This window comes from Malus domestica, chromosome 15 (assembly GCF_042453785.1).
Source record: "Malus domestica chromosome 15, GDT2T_hap1".
Lineage (NCBI taxonomy): Eukaryota > Viridiplantae > Streptophyta > Magnoliopsida > Rosales > Rosaceae > Malus > Malus domestica.
Window position 1 is genome coordinate 49,724,025 of NC_091675.1, and position 14,969 is coordinate 49,738,993.

A 14,969-nucleotide genomic window follows, 5' to 3' on the forward strand; every position below is an offset into this window, starting at 1 on the left:
TTTTGGAATTCAAAAATATTTTCTCTAAAAACGTTTTCAGCTATTTAAAAGCACTTCTCAGTATCAGACAAGGCCTCAAAGAAGAGAGAGCTAGCCAGGGCTTTCTTGAGTAAAATTATCAGAATCATCCGTCTTAGCACGTTGATATGGGTCAACGTGAGTAACACCCAACCATACAACACGTTTGCTGCATGTTTTGGATTATGCAACTCGCAATGAAAATTTTGGGATTACTTGTAAGTTCGTGCCTTGTGCACTGGGTACGACCCTGCGTAAAACGGGAGCCATGTGCACTGGATACGACCTTTTTTACTTGTAAGTTCGTGCATCAGAGAGAGCCAAAAAGAAATCAGGAGCACGTGCTTTCTATTTGTTTGTGTGGAGATTGCACATGGCCTGCAGCGGTTGTTGAATTTGAATATGTCAGTGTCTTTCAGGATAAGTCGCCATTTTGCTTTACTTGATTGGAATTTGGGTACAATACAAGGAGGTCTACATCACGGAGCATGGGATCCGTAACAAACCTAACTAACTCCCACCTATTTCGGCGTGAGCTGTGCTAACCGTTCGAGCATTAAGCAATTTAAAAGAACAATCAAACGACACCAAACCCCGGGAGATGTACAACAAACAAAAATTTCGTTTCTGTAAAAAGAATATCAGGCAGAGAACAACACAATTCGACAACCACGAACCTTCGGTTTGTTTGCCATCACCAGCTGAGTTTTTTCAGGCTTGTTGGTGCTTCGATTGTACCACAATCAAGCAACGATCCGTTCAGCGAGCGGTGAAGCACCAACATGAAAGTCAAGAACTGTCATAAAACAAAGGATATATATGTTAGATCGTTTTCTCTACTGGGGTAAAAGGTTTTTATGTCGTAAAATATAACCACACGCCCACTGCCAAAAAGAGGGTCAAAACGGTTTAATTTGTTACAGTTATAGTTAATTTGAGTTTGATTTAGAACTCTAGGGAATGGTCAATCTATTCAACATACAAAGTTCAAATACAAGAGTTCATGGTGCTTGTATGCAGAGAATAATTTCATACCTTTCTCAAGCTATAAGCATCAAAACTGCACGGCTAGTGAGTTCTATCGTTCAATGGGGAGAACAACATCAAGGTTGTTCGCAAGTTGCCAGCCTTTGGGATAAACAAGACTATGAGCTTCCAAATGAAGATGCCAGTTCATTACTTTTGAACAGCCGGCTGGGGTACCTTCCATTTGACTCTCATCTTCCACAACTTGTTCTATAAAAGTGGTCTCCTGAAGATGAAGGGGGAGAGAAATGTCAGTGCTTGAAGATACAATAAAACATTGCCAATCACAGGTACAGGAAAATTTCGGATGATATGGACTGTACTTGGAAACCCTCCTTCACTGTATCTAATTGTCGAATTGGAGCAGAAGTGGGGCGGTGCCATCTCTTTGGATCCCATAATACTGTGCTATTAAATGCAAACCCTGACATATCAACATGAAACCTACGAAGTCTTTTGCTTTTCTCATTTGTGTGCCATCCGACTACTTGGCTCCGATTGCATACTGGACCTTCCAATATCGCCTTGTTTTTGCTTTGAGCTAACATAGCAACAGGCCAAGTTCCAAATCGGCTTCAAAACAAATAAAACACAAATTAGCTACAAAGAACAAAGGGCAGGCAGGGTAGCATGGAATCCATAATGACAGAAGTACACAATTATCAAACTCTGCAGACACATCAAGTCAATAACAGCACAACAGCACAACAGCACAACAGCACAACGGCACAACAGCACATAGAGAAGCCAACTTTTAGACTTGGAGAATAACAAAATGGCGGTCATGAAAACCTATATTTGACCCTTTCATAAATAGACAAAACAAAAGTAATCAAGTAATTGGTATTCACTCTCTTAGACAGAATAGTCCGAAGACAGAAATTTCTGGGGTTTCTCTACGAGCCTATTAAACTAGTGTGATAAATGAAACTACATTCACATCTTTCCAGCTGAACGACTTAATTTAGTAAAAGGGACCGAAATTTGGATGAAAGAAGTGGCCATTATGATCGACCAGATGACAAACAAACAGACAAATGTACTTGAAACTGGTGAGCTGTATATGTTCCACTACCTAGAGTGAGTAATACTGGCAAATCGTACATCTTCGCTTGAAGACGAGAATAACCAAATTTAAACTGGGAACAATATTCTAAGCCATTTGATTATGTAAATCTATCAACAAATGAGAATTCCAACCAAATGCAGTTTAGTGAAGTGAAAGAGTTGCCAAGCTATGATTTTGAATGTATGAAAATATTTGGGCACAATTGAATCCGAGGATCAACAAGGAAGACATGGCATCTAAAATGCAAGCAGAACCAAGTAGCTCTAATTGTTAAAATTGAAATAGGAGACACATTCAGAACAGAAATCTCGAGAAAACCATCATTCTAAAACAAGCATATGAATCGAAAACAAACACCAACAACAGAAAATGTGACTGAAATGAAGCCCAATTTCGAAGATAGATTAGATACCTAATGTCTCTCAAGCGATCAAACAAGTCGAGGGAGTATATATTATCGTCGTCTGCAAAGTAAACAATGCCATCAAGCCTATGCCGCTCAATGTGCTCCAAAGCAGTGTTTCTCTGATAAACACCCCGGTCCTTGGCCGTAGTCGAATTGTTGCCGCACACCAAATGCCTATACATCACGCCGCTCTTCCTCAAAATCTCCGCTGTCTCCATCGACGCAGCGTTGGTCTCCACCATAATCCAAAGCAGTGGCCGAGGTACAAGCCCCAGCAGCTGCCCCAACCTGTTTAAGAAGTAGGCCTGCAGTGCACGGTTGTACGTCGGCGTCACAATAATCAGCAGCTTCCTCGGCACCAAATCCACCCTCCTCTCCACGACGCCGAGCCTCACGTCGACGAGATCTTCCCTCCGTTTCACTGTGCGATCCGCGTTGTCGGTGTCGAACTGGACATTCCTCCGTTTCTCTGCGCGATCCGCGTTGTCGGTGTTGAACTGCACATTCATCCGTTTCACTGCGCGATCCGCGTTGTCGGTGTCGAGCTGGACATTGACGTGCGGCGGCTTGATGTCGAAATTGAAGCTCCGACCTCGAATCTCGTCGTCGTCAACGTGGCCGAACGGCAATAGGCCGAGTAAAAACCCTAAGAAGAAGAAGAGCAAGCACCTGTAGAATCCTCGACGCCATTGCTGACCTTTGCGATTAGGTCGGTGAAAGAGAACTCCCGCGACGAAGCTCCGGACGGAGACGGAGAAGGCGAGAATCGCCGATGGAAAAGGCGGCGAGTATCTGGAGCTGGAGAGAAGCTTCTGCGACGGCGATGGCACTGAAAATGGAGAGCCGCCTCCGTTCAAGTACTGCCGGTCTTGGAAGGCCGGCGATAGAGTTCTCCGGATTGACGCCATTGATCGATCTACGATAAAAAAATCCTCAAGGTTTCCACGACATGATCGAAATCGTAATCCCGCCCCCAAAATCCACAGAATACGATTCGACACTCGAAAAATTGAAGAAAAAAGTTCAAAAATTGGGGAAAGCAAAATCGGGTCGGACTTTTGTCAAGAAATGGTAATCGGATCTTATGCGGTGGACAGAGAGAGTGTGCGGGCGGGGGAGGACCGGAATGTCAATCGTGCATATGTGAGGATTCTGAAATAATTTGGACTTGAGAAGAAGCACTTTATGCAGAAACAGGAGCTGGGTTTTGGTTGAGCACTTTTGAAGCAGCAGCAGTAGTGAGAGAGAGGTTCTGGACAGTGGACCCCAATTTCTTTTAGTTTAAGCGACGCGTTGGGCCGCCATTGTTGTGGTTTCATGGTATTTACCCATAACAATTGGTGGTACACTAGTATTTCAATTTAATCCCATATATATATATATATATATATATATATATATATATATATATATATATATATACAGGGAGCTTAAGGGGAGGGATCCCTATTTTTTCAAAAAAAATGGGGACACGCTCCCCACCGTTAGATTGACTTTAATGAAATTGTGTGGTTGAGATTAAAACATAGGCCATAGAATCTCAACCACATGATTTCATTTAATTCAAATCCAACGGTGGGGAGCGTGTCCCCATTTTTTTGAAAAAATGGGGATCCCTCCCCTTAAGCAATTCCTATATATATATATATGTATATGGATATTTACTCTAAGGTCCGGAGCGGATCTAATTCCTTTTATCTCTACACCCTAAAATTCTAAAATTGGCACACCAGTGCATTCCTCCATTATTTCAGGCAAAACCCACCCAAATAACAGGAAAATATTCTGTCGAGTTCATCAACGAGTCAGCTTGCTAGAAATCCTTATCAGCCCTCATTTGTAATTTCCAAGTTTACCCTTATATACATAAGAATAAGAAAAGAAAATAAACTAAACATTGGTGTTTTTTATCTCGGAATTGGATCTGCTCCGGACCTTATTGTTCAGAGCCTAGAAATCAATTCATCTAGGCTGCACAAATTCAATCCAACGATCCCCATTAACTAATTTTCCTGGTCCACCACACAAAACTAACGGCTCTGATTTATTTTACACACCAATCAACGGCTCAAATGAATTGATCCCTAGGCTCCGGAGCAGATCCAATCCCTTTTATCTCTACACCCCATAACTCCAAAACTGGCACACCAGTACATTCCTCCATTATTTCTAGCAAAATCCACCTAAATAACAGCAAAATATTCTCTCTAGTTCATCAACGAGTTAGCTTGCTAGAAACCCTTATCAGCCCTCATTTATAATTTCAGCGTCGGTTTTCAGCTGATATGTTTGCTTGTTTGAACCATCATCTGGGAGTTGGCTACTTGCATAAATTATTAAAACTAACAAGTAAGATTGCTAGAAACCCTTGTTGCTATCTCTTCTAAATAGACACTGACATGGAAGCTTTTTTCCCATATTGTAGGAATTTGTTTCATGTCCAATGAATTGGTAAGAAGTTTTCTCCGTTGAAATTATAAATGAGAGCCGCTAAGGGTTTCATGCAACAAGGGTTTCTGGCAAGCTTACTTCTTATTTATTTAAGGGCAAACTTTAAACTTTAGTAGAAATTTTTTTTATAGTTAGATGTAGAGATAGGATAGCTAGGTCCAAATAAAATTTCTCTTTCCTGAATTGTTGTCGTTTGATGGTATTTACCCATAGCAATTGGTGGTACACTAGTATTTCAATTTAATCCCAAATATATATATATATATATATATATATATAATATACTTTTTGAAAAAAATATTAAAAGCATCACTCTAAATAATTATATCAAAATGTTGTCACAGTAACATATTCATTGTAATTAATGGAAAAGGATCCTAGAAATCTCACGATTGTGATCGTTCATCGTACATCGTGTGATCAATTTTTGTTAGGTACTATTTATATTTAATTTTAAATTTTGAAATGATTTTTTATTGCACGATATACGATGAACGGTCACGATCACGAGATCCCTAGGATCGCCAAGAAAAGGATCTGATGAGGATCTTTTTTCATAATTAATTAATCTCATTTGCAGAATATTTGGTATAAAGACTATTTAACAAGTTTCTAAAAGACGCTAGACGCTAGTCGGACGGCGGGTTGGAGCTTAGCGCCTAGGCAGCTAGGCGGGGCCTAGGCGGATTATGTAAATCTATTATATTTCATGTAAATAAGTGTCAGTTTATACTCAAAATATAAACAATTTCATCATAAACTACAAAATAGAATGACATATATATTATGAAGTATTGGAACATATTGGAAATATAGGGAACAAGCATATAATGTGTGTTCATTTAAGTCTACAACAAGTCTTTTACAATCTATTGAAAATAAAATAAAATGTCAAATGAAAGTTATTTATTTTTTGTCTAAGTGAGTTGCGACCTAGGCGGGTCTGGGCAGGCTAGGCAGGTGCCTCAGCAGGTCTAGGCCTAATTTCTTAATTTTCAAACACCTAAGCATTAATCGGGACTGTGGCCAGCCGCTTAACGCTTAGGCGGGGCCTAAGCGGCGCTAGACGGAGATTTTTAGAACAGTGCTATTTAATACTCCTAACCGAATTTTGTTTGTTAAGGGGAAATCTACAAGTTTGATTTTCTTTCCTTGAAGAAGGGAAATTAGATTCTATTTAGTGGAAAGAATTTCCTTTTGTTACATATCTCTATTAATTAATAAAACCCTCTTTGTCAACCAAAAGAGGGTGAAAAGACAACTTAGTCTTCTATTACACAAAAAAATGATTGGCAATAATGTAATTTCACAGGTTCAAATTTTACTGTTTTTTATTAAAGTCTCACCAACATGTGATGTTAAAATATCTCTAATATTTAAAATTACAAAAAAAACCAAAAAAAAAAAAAAAAAACCTCCCACTCTCCCCCCCCACACTCTCTCTCCCTCTATCCTTCTCATTTTCTAAACAAATGTGTTCATACATACAAAGTGTGTAGACAAATGCTAGTATAATTTAATAAAAGGTTTGGTCTTGATAGTGTGATTTACTCGCATTGATTCATCTGTTGGACGTTTTGATTTAAATAATGAATCATGATTCTCGCCGGATCCTCTTTGTGAGGATCTCGAGGATCCGTTTATAGTACATCGTGCGGTTAAAATTTATTTTAAATTTATTTATTAAAAATTAAAAATAAATAGTACCTGAGAAAAATTGACTGCAATGTGTATGGTGAACGAACACGATTCACGAATTCGAAAATGATCCTGTTGGTAAATAATGACTAGCCTCTTGCCACATGTGTACGCATGTGGCAATTAGCTCTTTTTATTTTTTATTTGAAAAACCAAAAAACAGAAAAAATAAAATAATAATATATCTCAAAAAATTATAAAGTTTGTTACAAACCACGTTGGTTTTGTTTTTTTTTATTTGAAAATTTAATGGGAGAGAGCAATTTTGGAATTATGAATGTTTCACCATTTTTGCCATTTCCTTTTATATGTATAGATACTAATATACACCCATTTTTCGGTAATAAGAGATATTTATGTTTGTGGATCACCATCATTAATTAAGTTGATTCTTGTTTAAAAAAAATTAATCTAGATTTGTAATTTGACAACATAAATATTGACGCAACATGAGCGTAAGGTTACAAACGTATGGCCTCAAAGAACTAAGTTTTTTTGGAGTCCAATTGAGTTGAGAGAAAACCCAAAAGGATAATGGACTAATTTTGAATTGATCATTACAATAGCAATCATGAGGCTTAAATAGGCTTAACCTAACCCTCGGGGAAATTAAGGGGAGTATTAGGAAATGTAAAAGAAGTTTTAGGAAAGAGTAATGCTAAGTAGACTAAATTTACAAACTAAATATGTCACTAATAAGAAATAAGCACGTTAATTAGCACTTGAGTAATAATCCAATCATCATCTTCCATGTCATTTAGTTTACAAAATTTTGTTGATAAATTTAACCTCCCTAGTATTACCTTTAGGAAATGTAGAGAAGTAAATTCGACGTTAAATGAAAAGTTTGATTTTTATTATACATGACCTTGGATGACTAACATCATTGGCCCACAACGGACCATCTATTCTACATCAAATAATTATGTGATGAATATTACTTTGCCAATAGAAGAACACCCTTTTGAAGTTAAAATTGGTGCTGCAATGTCTGTTCCAATGGAGTTGTAAGTCTGATCCGAATTCGAGTATAAAGATGCGAGAGGAGTATTAGAAGCAAACCTTTGATGGGGCGCTGATCCGTGCCAAGGAAGGAGGACGAGATAAACTGGAAAGCTGAAAGTACGGTTCAATGGCTAAATGTGGGCATACTACTGAAGAACCCTACGAAATGGAAACACAGTCTTGTGCTCGTCCCAAAAGTGATGAACCTTACGAAAGTACGTCCTATCTCTTTGTGTAATGTTAATATGGGTAAGATTATTTCGAAATAGGTTTTTGTCACAAATAGTCTCTGAAATTAACCTATCCTATCAAGATGGTCATTGAAATTTTGAAAATTGATCAATGTAGTCCCTGAAATTAAACACCGCAAATCAATGTGATCATTCCATGACAATTCCATTAAAAAATTTTTAAGTGCTGATGTGTCAAGTAATTGGGTCCCACATGTTTAATTAAATATTATTATATAAATTAAAAATATTTAAATAATGAAAAAATAATTTTTATTTCTATATAATTATAAGCTTGAAAAAAAGAAAAGAAGATGATTTCCCCTTCCACCCCAACAACCACCACCCCACAACGCCCACCCCACCTCGTCGCATCGACAACACCAGAGAGGTTTGGATTTATCGCCACCGGTAAGAACGAGGACGCAGGAACGGGGTGCGACAGTGACGTTTCAAGGGGAGGAGAGCCCCCACCCCACCATGTCGCTTGCACCTCCTGGTTAAGCAAAACCGGAAAGGTTTCGATTCGGACTATCGGCGTCGGTGAGTGCGAGGACCGCGGGAACGGGGATGCGACAGGGGGTTGAGCAACACCGGGAATGTTTCAATTCACATTAAATTATTATTGTGGTTAACATTTGATTTGGTAATTAACTCATTCAACTAATCGAGTTTGCTGGTTTAGTACCGTATTCTTGGCCTCTAGTTGCCAAAATGAGTGGGCTTCTGTCGACCATGCCAGATAGAAACTCTAGAGCTTTCCCCTCCATATCATTTTCTTTGGGAAATATTTGAGAGAGTAGTTGTTTTAGAATTTTCTTTTCTTATGTAGGCGACGGGGTGGGATGGGGGCTAGGTGTTGCTCTGATGGGGTGGGGGAGAAGATGAAAAACATTCATCTTCTTTTGTACTTTTCTTAAATTTATAATTATATGTCTTTTTATCAAAGATGGAACTTAAGATTTGCATAACACATCACTTTGGTCCCTAAGATTGAAAATCAATAAAAATGGTCCTTGAGATTGTCCACCATCCATTATTTTGGTCATTCCATTAAATACTCTGTTAAATGTCGCGGAGCTCTTGGCCGAAAGTTTGGGCAGTTTTCAAAGCTTCGTAACTCAATCGTTTCTTAATTAAATTCGACCCATAATATATCAAAATGAAGATAGAAAAGTGTAGAACAAGACCTATTTGGAAGCCTAATGGTTGCTGAAGATGGTAGGAAAATAGCCTGAAATGTGACTGGTCCGCGGGAAAACTGGAAAACTCGCCGGAAATTGGGTAAACTTTAAACGTTCATAACTTCTTCAATACTCAATGAAATTGAGTGATTCAAAAATGAAAATCATACTTCTCGACGAGACAAAGAGAATGGTACCTTTTTGAAGACTAATTCGTCATGGTTTGGTTGGAAAATGGCTCGAAAGTGGCTAAGTCGAGACCAAGACAGCCACTTTCGAGCCGTTTTGGTCAAACCATGGCGAGTTAGCAGTTGAGAAAGGTTCCATTCTCTTTGTCTCGTCGAGAAGTATGATTCTCATTTTTGAATCACTTGATTTCATTGTGTATTAAAGAAGTTATGAATGTTTAAAGTTTACTTAGTTTCCAGCAAGTTTTTCAGTTTTTTCATGGACTAGTCACCTTTCAGGCTATTTTCCAGCCATCTCTGGCAAACATTGGGCTTCTAAATAGGTATAATCTTGTTCTACACTTTCCTATCTTCATTTTGATATATTATGGGTGGAATTTGGTTAAGAAACGATTGAGTTACGAAACATTGAAAATTGCCCAAACTTTCGGCCAAGAGCTCCGAAACACTTAACGGAGTTTTTAACGGAAGGACCAAAATAATGGATGGTGGACAATCTCAGGGACCATTTCTATTGATTTTCAATCTTAGGGACCAAAGTGATGTGTTATGCAGATCTCATGGACCATTTTGGATATAAAGCCTAATTATATAGAAATAAAAATTATTTTTTATCATTTAAATATTCTTAATTCAATATAATAATATTTAATTAAACTTGTGGGACCCAAGTATGTGACACATCAGCACTTATAGAATTTTTTACGGAATTGTGACGGAAGTACCACATTGATTTGTGACATTCATTTATAAGGACTACATTAATCGATTTTCAAGTTCAAGGACCATCTGGATGGGATGGGTCAATTTCAGGAACCATTTGTGATAAAATCCTTCTGAAATTGTCGACTAGTTGGTCTAGACTCCAAACACAATTTGGGAGAGTTTGCACTTCACATAACACAAACAGAGTCATCACACCAAATGAATGGGAATCAGTAAACAATTAAGAGCCTAAAACTCATTCTCTTGGTAATCTCTGAATTTATTATTACTAGACTTCATGTTTTAAATCACGGCGTTCTACTCGCGACTTATATGTTTTAAATGTATTTATATGCGTAAATTGACAAAAGGAAAGTCAAATATTTGAAGTAAATGAATAATTTTAGATCATGCTAGAAGAAATCCCTCATAAATCAATTAAAGCAACTGAATTAACATAATAAAATCGGTCTCTATAGAATTTATATTAAGAATAGAGAAAATAATATTTAATAAACAATGGATTGAATTATATTATTGCTAACCTATTGTGAGGCTAAGCTCACCCCTTCCTCTTAGTGTAGATAATATCGTTTATTTAAAAAAAATCATTTGACAATTAATTTAATCACATTATTATCCGTGTGCGAAATACATTTTTTATAACCGGTATTACACGCCTCTTAAGAAACGTGTTTAAAAATAGAGAAAATAATATTTAATAAATAACTGATTGAATCACATTATGTTAGCCCATTGTGAGGCTAAGCCCACCCCCTCCCCCTTAGTGTAGATAATATCGTTATTTTTTTAACAATCATTTGATAACTTATTTAATTACATTGTTATCCGCGCGTGAAAAACCTTTTTTATAACCTGCATTACACGCCTCTTAAGATATTTTGAACGTGTTTAAAAATAAAGAAATTGAATTATATTATTGCTAGCTTATTGTAAGGTACTAATTATAAAAAAAAAAGCACTAAAATGATGAAAATGCCCCTACCTTATTTGATGTATTATTTTGGAATGCCTTTGAAGTTTTTTGTTTTAGGGGCATTTTTGTTTTTGTTGAATCATGGTGACACCAAATCACTATTCACATTTTCCATTCTCTTTGTATATATTAGCCTATTGTGAGGCTAAGCCCATCCCCTCCCCCTTAGTGTATATAATATCGTTTATTTAAAAAAAAAATTTGACAATTAATTTAATCACATTATTATCGGTGTGCGAAAGAAAGACATTTTTTTATAACCAGCATTACACACCTCCTAAGATGTTTTAAACGTGTTTAAAAATAGAGAAAATAATATTTAATAAATAACTGATTGAATCACATTATTGCTTGGCTATTGTGAGGCTAAGCTGTAACGACCCGTTCCTAATTATTATGAGTTTTATAATTTTAAAAAGTGAATTTACGAAAATGCCCTTCGAGATAAAGCTTTGACTTTTGTTGATTGCCTTGTCATTTCACGTAAGACTTATTTTCTTGGCATATCTTCATAGTACTCGTCTCTACGAGCGCGTGGGCGTAAACGGGTCGTGATTTGGAGTTATAACGAAGAAGATATTAACGTTTAAAGTTGGGGGCATTTTAGTAAATTGGTTATTTTCTAGAAAGGAAAACTAATGAAAAGGGTTTGAAAACTTTGAGTTTTAATGATAAGGACAAAATAAAGGGTAAAGTGAATAGTACCAGGTTTGACTTTTTAGTGTAAAAATGTGGTTTTTCGTTAAAGTGAACAGTACCGTGGGCTTTTCGTTAAAACTCCCTTTCTAGAAAGCTCTAGATTTTTGGAGCAAAATCTGGAAAGCCACGTGTGTGGCCCAGATTTAAAGACAGAAAAGATGGGCGGTGGAGATGAAGTATAAAGGAGAGAAATGAGGGGTGGTACGCCCAATTAGAAAGAAGAGAAAAAGAGAGTGACCAATGGGGGAGAAAAGAAAGAAGGGGAAAGGAGAAGGGTGAGAAGCACGGGATCATGGATCCCTTACCCGTTCTCTACGACCCGACCCGCGACTTGATGGGTTTCGATGGTTGTTTCGGCCAATTTCCGACGATTTACGCCAAGTTATCACCTGGGAACTTCTCACCAGCCTTCCCTCTTCGATTTTCCACACAAATTAGACAAGATTTGGTCTTGGTTTCATGGGAATGGCACCGGCGGCACCGTGGTGTTCTTGGTGGCAATTCGCCAATTTTTGAAGCAAAGTCCTTTGATCTCTACCACCACTAGATTCTCCTTGAACCCAGAAACAAAGCCTAATCAACCTTGGAGGCGTCAGAGCTTGTTTGAAGTTGAGTCAAGAACACCAAATTTAAGGGTTTCCGACGAGTTTTAGTGGAATTGGGGCTTTTTTCTGGCCAAATTGGCCTTAGTCATAGGTATGAAAGTTGCTTTAATCATTGAGATCTTCATTCCTGTAAAATCTAAGAATTTTAAAAAATAGTTGGATTTTCCGGCGAGTCGGGGCGGCCAACTGCCACCTACGGCGGCGAGTGGGCCGAGACGTTCCCTGACGTTCCTAGGTTAAATTTGAATACCCTGATTCCATTGATGAAGTCTAATTGATGAATTTCCGTCATTTGAACTTAGTTTATAGCAATCGACGATCCGACTATTGGATCGTCACCAAACTTTGATACGTTATAATACGTAATATTTGAGGATATTAGAAACTTACTAATCAGAATCTGACGTACGGATTTTCCCAAATAGGATATGTAAGTTATATGTTCTTTTGATAAGAATTCTAAGACATGATTTGATAATTGTTCTAGGCGCCGATCGTTCGTGACGCCTTGATGTTTGTGTTAGGGAGTTGTAGCACGGACTCCAGGTGAGTGGGCTTTTGGTTTTCTATATATACGTATATATGGTTTCTATTTTCCCAGAAATTGTTTTAAATGGATTTACGTTTTTAAATGCCATGTCAATTGCATTACATTTTAGTGTATGCATTAGTATAGATATGCATATTATTGCATGACGCTGCGGACGCCCATATAAACTTCATGTGAGTACATGTTGATGATAGTGATTGCAGTGTGTATGGTTATGTTTAGATGCATTTAGTGTTCATTATCCTGCACCCCGATGTTAGTGCTGACTCGAGGCTAGGGTCAACCTTCACGTGATCGTTCACCTCCTGCACCGCACGCTTACCTTGGTTCCAAGGCAGGTGCCAACCTGTCGTACATACCATATTAGGTGGTTCCGACTTGTACGTGACTTGCGATATTTCGCACAGCCTTCACGTGATCGTAGCACTTAAGCGTACTTATTTACACCCAGCCTGTCATACATACCACATTAGATGGTTCCGACTCATGTGCATGAATTGGTTAATGAGCTATAGGTTCAGCCATACATGTCATGTTAGGTGACTTCTACTGGCATATCATTTTACATTGATTTATTTCACCTGGCTTACTTATTTCATTGCTGAGATACTTGACATGGCATATACTCGGTTTTCACTACTCTCGAGCATGATTTTTTATATACGTATGTATTATTATTTTTTGGAAAATTATATGGGTTTTACGGTGAGGGGTTATATAACGTTTTCAAAAGGTTTTATTAAAACTTTATTTTCAAGTCCAGGTTTTAGCTGTTAAAAGTTCGTATCGATGAGGATTCGTGGTGAATCTTAGTATAGGTGACTACTTCTGAGGGTATGATCCTTACCCACACTATTGTACTTTATTTATGCTTTGACGTCGTGTGTGAAATGGGTTCATTCCCGCTCACAACGCACTCTTGTCTTTAGGCACTTTTAGGTTCAAATTTATTCACATTTTCCACATCACTATACTTTATGGCTTCGTCACCTTCCAAGTGTCGGCCAGCACAGCTCGATTCGGAGTCCTAGTGGACATTCCGGGTTAGGGTGTGTCATAAGCTCACCCTCTCCCTCTTAGTGTAGATAATATCGTTTGTTAAAAAAAAAACAATCATTTGATAACTTATTTAATCACATTGTTATCCGCGTGCAATTTTTTTTTATTTTTATAACTGACATTACACGCCTCTTAAGATGTTTTGAATGTGTTTAAAAATAAAGAAATTAAATCACATTATTGCTAACTTATTGTGAGGTACTAATTATAAAAAAAAAAGCACCAAAAAGTAAATTATTAAAGAAATATTGTTAAAATGATGAAAATGCCCCTACCTTATTTGATGTATTATTTTGGAATGCATTTGAAGTTTTTTGTTTTAGGGGCATTTTTGTCCAATTTTTTTGGTTGAATCATGGTGACACCAAATCACTATTCACCTTTATATTCTCTTTATATATAACCAGCATTACACGTCTCTTAAGATATTTTGAATGTGTTTAGAAATAGATAAATTAAATCAAATTATTGCTAGCCTATTGTGAGATACTAATTTAAAAAAAAAACCACAAAATAATTTAATTATTTAAAAAATACTATTAAAATGATGAAAATGCCCCTGCCTTATTTGATGCGTTATTTTGGGATGCCTTTGAAGTTTTTTGTTTTGAGGGCATTGTTGTCCAATTTTTTTTGTTGAAACTTGGTGACAACAAAACACTATTCACATTTTCGTCTCTCTTTATTTATAACTAGCCTTCATGCACGAATGTGAAGACATTTTTTGAATCACGGCTTGCTATTCGTGACTTACACGTTTTAAATGTATTTATATGAGTAAACTGACAAAGGGAAGGTCAAATATTTGAAGTTAATGAATAATTTTAGATCATGCTAGAAGAAACCCCTCATAAACCAATTAAAGCAGCCGAATTCACATAATAAAATTGGTCTCTATAGAATTTATATTAAGAATAGAGAAAATAATATTTAATAAACAATTGATTGAATCACATTATTGCTAGCCCATTGTGAGGTTAAGTCCACCCTCTCTCCCTTAGTGTAGATAATATCTTTTGTTAAAAAAAACAATCATTTGACAATTAATTTAATCATATTATTATCCGCGTGCGGAAAAA

General features: G+C 37.1%; 1 protein-coding gene across 1 annotated transcript; it reads right to left on the reverse strand.

Annotated features, from left to right (window-relative positions):
• Positions 1-431: 431 nt before the first annotated feature.
• LOC103416248 (probable beta-1,4-xylosyltransferase IRX9H) lies at positions 432-3,772 on the reverse strand. The gene is made up of 4 exons (XM_008354504.4): positions 2,526-3,772; positions 1,368-1,617; positions 1,054-1,270; positions 432-814 (listed from the first exon to the last, which is right to left on the reverse strand). The coding sequence occupies exons 1-3, from the start codon at positions 3,425-3,427 to the stop codon at positions 1,097-1,099; spliced, it is 1,326 nt and encodes a 441-aa protein (XP_008352726.2). The 5' UTR covers positions 3,428-3,772; the 3' UTR covers positions 432-814; positions 1,054-1,096.
• Positions 3,773-14,969: the final 11,197 nt, after the last annotated feature.

Coding starts and splice junctions, on each gene's coding strand:
- LOC103416248 (XM_008354504.4), bottom strand. CDS start 3,427: ATGGCGTCAATCCGGAGAACTCTATCGCCGGCCTTCCAAGACCGGCAG. Junction 1,618..2,525: donor GATCGCTTGAGAGACATTAG/GTATCTAATCTA, acceptor TTTGTTTTGAAG/CCGATTTGGAACTTGGCCTG. Junction 1,271..1,367: donor CAGTGAAGGAGGGTTTCCAA/GTACAGTCCATA, acceptor CTTCATCTTCAG/GAGACCACTTTTATAGAACA.